This window comes from Clytia hemisphaerica, unplaced genomic scaffold (assembly GCF_902728285.1).
Source record: "Clytia hemisphaerica strain Z4C2 unplaced genomic scaffold, Clytia hemisphaerica genome assembly, whole genome shotgun sequence".
Classification (NCBI taxonomy): Eukaryota; Metazoa; Cnidaria; class Hydrozoa; order Leptothecata; family Clytiidae; genus Clytia; species Clytia hemisphaerica.
The window spans coordinates 1211676-1217593 of record NW_027103573.1 but is presented as its reverse complement, the minus strand read 5'-3'; the positions used below and the strand labels follow the sequence as shown (position 1 = coordinate 1217593).

Genomic DNA, 5918 nt, shown 5'->3' with positions numbered 1-5918 from the left:
CATTTCATTTGTTTTGATTTGATCATAAAACGAGTATAGTTTCTGAAATAAATAACATCTTCCGTAGATTTTTAATCTAATGCAAAAATTGAAGCCTACAGGTGGTGTTTTATAATTTTTCATCAAATATTGAAAAAGTTTGATATCAAATAAGTGGAACACTAGAGTCCTTTTATCCTATAGGTGTGAGAAAGGGGCAAAAAAGGTAATATTCATTGAAACGTATTGTTGCAAACAAAGTTTCACAAAGAAATCAAAGTGTTCCATTTCCTCAAACAATGAATAAATATTCAAAATTCATGAACATCGAAATTTGACTTTCTTTTATTTGAGCTCATTTTTAAGTTAGAGGCCTTCCAGAGAACATCTCATAAGATATGGTAAGACAATTTCGAGCTATAATAATCTAGGAATTTTCTAAGAATTTGAAGTTTCACGGCTACTATTTCACCACTTTTGATTTTTTTCAGTTAATTCTTATTTAGAACAAAGAGAGTTTTTAGTATCACTTGTTTTTTAAAACAGTGACCGAGCAACGATTTCATGAGATGATAAGATTTTTCTACTTTTCAGTTTTCTATCATTTTTGTGGCAATTGTTTTGGTCGTCGCACCAGCTCAATCGAAGGTATGTTTAAAATCAACTTTTCTCACCTTTTTTTCGACCCATCAACACGCTTCAATGTAGCAAAGAAACTTCTCTTTCCTACTTTACTCTCTCTCTAACTTTCCTTTTTTACAGAAGTTTTATCTTGTACCACATGAACAACTTCGCTACGACACAACACTCTGCTCTGAGGATTGGGAAAATTTTAACATAATTTTGATATATTGACCTGCTACTTAGAACTTTAGTGTGCGGTCGACAAAGCGCTATCGGAATATCAGATAAACTCAGCTCCAAAGATGTATTATGCCAAGGGATAGAAAGTCTGTCCTCGCTCGTATGAGTACATCAGGTCCTAGAAAGTCTATACAGCAGTCAAAAATAAAAGAAGCATTTACTGTGCTAAACCTAAATCGAGCTCTATCTCTGCCTCCATGTGTTTTGTTGCTGGGAACGTTTTGAGAAGGTTTTCATCTTTCTTCTTGGTACGAACGAATCAAGTGGTGCTTCCCGTAGCTGCATCAGAAAAATATCAAGATATTCTTGATATGCGTATACTCTTAGGTGCCAAATAAACGGGGGGGGGGGTTGGAAAAATTTTTCAAATCAAATAAACGGGGGGGGACCTAATTACCGGGGGTTTGGAAAATGGACTTTAGAAAATTTAGGCTTTTTAGAGTAAAACAAGAAACTTTCCTTTTTGGAGCTGGGAATTTTTTCAATAATTAATAAACGGGGGGTCCTAATAACGTCCGGGGGGGGGGTTGGAAAAAAATCGAAAAATTAACAAGCAGGGGGGCCGTTTATTTGGCACCTAAGAGTATGTCATATGTAATTTTCCCATCGGAAACACCCGAAAACACCAGAATTTGAGTGTTACTAAAACTAGCAACACAGGGGTCAAATTCCAGTTTTTTCGGGTGTTTCCGTTATAAAAATGACGTAATCTTGACTTTTACATATCAAGAATTTTTGTTTTAGAAATGCAATTTGAAGATAGAAGAGAAAGGATCTCTACCATTTGTGGAATCCATTGAGATCAAGGATACCAAATATGGAAAAGCTGTCATCACAGAGGTCCCTTCACACCGAAACGGTGAGCTTCTCTCTTCTCTTTTGCTTATTTTTTTTTCTATGGCGAAATTTCTTTCAGTAGTATTGCAAGCGTGTGTTGGAAGGCTTTCCAGCAGGGAAAATCTTTTGTAGACCAAAGCCATCCAGATCGCATTTTCCTGGCCAATATCCCCAAATCTGTAGGTTTTCTGTGTAGCCGACGTACAACCTCGTTCCCTGCGTATTATCAGCTTTTTTCTGCTTATTGATAGCGCTAGATATTCTCTGGCGTCAATAAGTATAACGTAAATAAAGCCTGGAATACACGGGGACGAGGTTGACCGACGTATTTTATTTTTGAGTACTTTATTCTGATAGCATCTTACCACGAAGATTCTATTGACCCGTTATAAATTGTTCCTAAGAGGCTATAGGAGGAGAGTTTTGTTGAGGTGACTGTGTATTATATTTTAAATTCTTAATCTTCCATATTTTCCAGGTGAATTGAAAGCCGTCAAACACATTGTTTACGACAAAATGGGATTGGAGATCGACCTTCTCAAAGAATTTGGACCGAAGAAAGTTTCTGTATGTTTGGTCCATCATCGAACCATGGACGAACCTTCTGAAAAAGACATCGAATCTGCTCTCAACGTAAGCTACCTGTCAGTGCCACAGTGCCGCGGGAGGGGAATTTTTTCATAAATCTCAATTAAATCTCACAAATTGCTGATTTCTTATTCTATTTCCTCCAATTAATTCCATTTCGAGTGTTTATTAACAGAAGCTCTTCTTGTTCATTTTCTAAAATTTATTTGTATACGTTTCGGAGAACAGAGAACCATCCACAAATAAATTTTAGAAAAATTAACAAGAAGCTTCTTTTAATATACACTTTCTTACTAAAGATGTATCAAAGGATTGACTTGTTTAGTCAATTAATTTCTGCATTACTTTGAAACTTAATTGATGAGAAGTTGATTGAACGTTCACTCAGATTATAAAGAACGGAACCCTGGCGCCCCTTTTCTCTGAGAAATTTTAAGCTATTAAGGCTTGGGGGCACGAGAAGTTTCTTTCGCGTTGGCGCAATGCAACATGCTCCACCCCACCAATACAAGAAGAAAATGCGTGTCTTATGGTTTCTTTTTTTGTTTCATTTCTCAATTCCTTTATATTTCGTCTCTTTCTCAGCTTGGCGGTTGCGGTAACAAACTTCCCAGACGCGGATCACGTAGCGATTATTATTACCTTCCACGACACTGCAACGGAGTGCTGAATGAAGAACAAATGAAGATCGCAAAGGAGGAGTGCGATGACGTCACAATGGTTTGTGGAGCGGACGTGGAGGAGAATGTTGAGACACACAGCAAACGAGCTCTCGAACTCGCCATCGGTGAGTACACGTTTTTTTATAAGAGCAAACTATATAAGAAAATAAGGCTTCGATGGCCAAAATGTTAAGAACAAGTTAAGAATATTTTAAGGCTTCGTGAATTTTTAGAACAATAGGTAAAAATGGTCACAAAACGGTGAAATTAAGAACATGCTAAGAACATTTTTAAGCTTAAAACCCAAAAAGTTAAGAGCATGCGAAGGCTTCATAAATTTATTTGGATGTTCTTTAAAAAAAACGGTTATGCTTATGGTCTCTGTTTGCTAGCAAGTAGTCTGCTACGAGCAGACGAATCAAACAAATTTAAAGTTGCCCATTTTAAGGCGAAAAAGCTTTTTACAAAACTCCTGAGATTCTTCAGTGTTTTTTTATATGACTAAAATTGTTGCAGAAATAACATTTTAAGGTGTAACAAAAATCAGTGGTATTGAAAAGTCTTTGACCCCTCATGTTGTTGTTTAATCGCGTAGAACCTCTGCCAAAGCCCTTTCTTACCGATAAATGAATTCCCCGGCTACTCTCAGGTTCCAAATAAACGGGGGAGTGGTTTGAAAGTTTTCGAGATTTTAATAAACGGGGAGGACCTAATTGCCGGGGGGGATGGAAATTTTACTTCTGAAAACCCAAAAGGCCCCTTATTTTTCTCTAAGGTCCGGGGAGGAGGGGTTGGCAAATTTTCGAAAAATTAGCAAGCAGAGTGCCCGTTTATTTGAAACCTAAGAGTAACTTCTTCCGTGCAGAATCAAAATCATCTTCTCTTTCCTACTCAGACCATATGCAAGACGAAAGCAAGAGAGCCGTTCTCCGTGAATTCACAGCCTGTGATCCACAATCTACCATGGCTTTGATGTCGTGTCAACCATCCCGGCTAGTTGCTGATTGTCATTTCACCACCAAGTTTTGTACATATGGTTTGAAATGCCCACTCAATGTGCATGGAGGCTATTGGAATTGTAATTATAACCACAAGTTCGCCCAAGTCAAATGCTGTGATTACAAATGTAGATAAATTTAACAGAAATGATGTCTTTATGTAGTTTAAAAAAACTTTGCGAAAGAAAAAACAACATTGACGAATGATCTGAATGATGTTGCTAATTACTACTAATTTATTTAACTTACGATTTCTGAAAAACACTACTGTACTGCTTGGGACCTCTGTAACTTTTGATTCTTTAAAAATATACGACTATTATACTGTAAATCTTTAACTCGAACTCGCCTTAACGAGACTTTAATTCAAGTGTATTGTGGTTTTATTTCGAGTCTTTTCAAATAAGGCGGCAAAATTCTGCCGCCTTATTTGAAAAACTTTAAAACCCCCAACGCAACAACTTCCTAACTCGAACCAAAATCAGAGACCCAGAATTGCCAAAACAGAAAATTAATTAGAAAATAAATTCTTGTTGGTTCCGTCCTGTATTTTAATATAATATGATACATGCAGGGCGGGTTCGACCTGTGAGGCAGAAATTCGAATCCAGCGCTGTCTATTTAAAATCATATGCTTTGAAAAAATAAACTAAAGTCTGTCTCAATATAATCTGCAGTGGATACAAAAAAGACTGTAACTTTCAGTAGAATTCCAATTGAATAGTGGTTTTGTGCTTGTTGAAAGATAAACAGGACTGGAATATCATCAAAAAGAGAAAATTCAAAAAAGATCTGAAAATGAAGAGGAAAGAATCAATTTCTTCAATAACTGTGCTATAATTATTATGCAAGATATAGATAGTCTCCTCAGAAAAGCCTAGGCTACTTTGATGACTTAATTGACCAAAGTCTGAAAATTAACCTTACCAAACAATCTGAAAAGAGATTTAAAATCATATGCTTTGAAAAAATAAACTAAAGTCTGTCTCAATATAATCTGCAGTGAATACAAAAAAGACTGTAACTTTCAGTAGAATCCCAATTGAATAGTGGTTTTGTGCCACCAAAGTCTGGAAATTAACCTTACCAAACAATCTGAAAAGAGATTTCTTTAGAGCCAATGTAGAATTGCAGTTCTTGTCTACGGCTCAATATCCTGGACATTAACTTCTACACCGGAAAGAAAGATTGATGGGGCTTATACAAGAATGATGAGAGTATGAATAGGTCATCTTACCAATGTTGAGCTTTATGGTAAGATACTTCCGGGGATACCTCGCGTTACATCAACAATCAATGAACACTGTCTCCGCTTTGCAGGCCACTGCTGGTGAAGCAAAAACGAACTATCGTCCGAGGTAATACTTTGGGAACTCCTTCATGGAATAAGACTACGGGGCAGACCAAAAAACCTACATCGTACAACTGCTCAAAGGAGCATCGGCAACAGTGGAGAGAACTTGTCATCGCAAGCCGAACAAGCTCGACCTGGTAAGGCGGTAAGGTAAGATTCTTCGATCTTAGAACATCATCAATGAAATCCCATCTCTGTCTCCCAGCTGGGTGTTGAGCACTCAGTGGGATGGGAATTTAAAAATCTGAAAATCACTGGGGTACATAATCATCTTTCAAATTTTAAATGAGGTGGTAAAAATTTCCTTGATTTTCACCGGGATGAGAAATTTTGACAACTTTTTGCATGAGTCAACTTTCACAATCATGGTCTTGAGAATTTCGGTTATTTAACGTTTTTCAAGATTTAAAGTTCCGGTGAGAAAGTTGATTTTGGGCTATCTCTTTAATCTAATCGAATATTTCAATTTGGGAGGGGTTGGCAGACTTGGCTATATTCTCATTGGATTATTTTTGAACTTTTGGATCTCAGATCCTAAGGTTGTAAGTCTTAAGTCTAGCGTTAAAACTCAGAGTTAGAACTCTACCCTTCAAACCTACTTTAGAGCACTTACAAATCGATTGTGGTTTCTAAACA

The 5918-nt window shown here is 36.8% G+C and overlaps 1 protein-coding gene across 1 annotated transcript; it reads left to right on the top strand.

Moving 5' to 3' along the window:
• The first annotated feature begins 318 nt into the window (after window positions 1-318).
• On the top strand, window positions 319-4136 carry LOC136801182 (uncharacterized). The gene is made up of 6 exons (XM_067057819.1): window positions 319-380; window positions 574-627; window positions 1588-1702; window positions 2159-2313; window positions 2854-3055; window positions 3826-4136. Exons 1-6 carry the CDS (start codon window positions 378-380, stop codon window positions 4062-4064), a joined length of 768 nt encoding a protein of 255 aa, XP_066913920.1. The 5' UTR covers window positions 319-377; the 3' UTR covers window positions 4065-4136.
• The last annotated feature ends 1782 nt before the right edge of the window (window positions 4137-5918 follow it).

Coding starts and splice junctions, on each gene's coding strand:
- LOC136801182 (XM_067057819.1), top strand. Junction 1,703..2,158: donor GGTCCCTTCACACCGAAACG/GTGAGCTTCTCT, acceptor CATATTTTCCAG/GTGAATTGAAAGCCGTCAAA. Junction 2,314..2,853: donor ACATCGAATCTGCTCTCAAC/GTAAGCTACCTG, acceptor TCTCTTTCTCAG/CTTGGCGGTTGCGGTAACAA.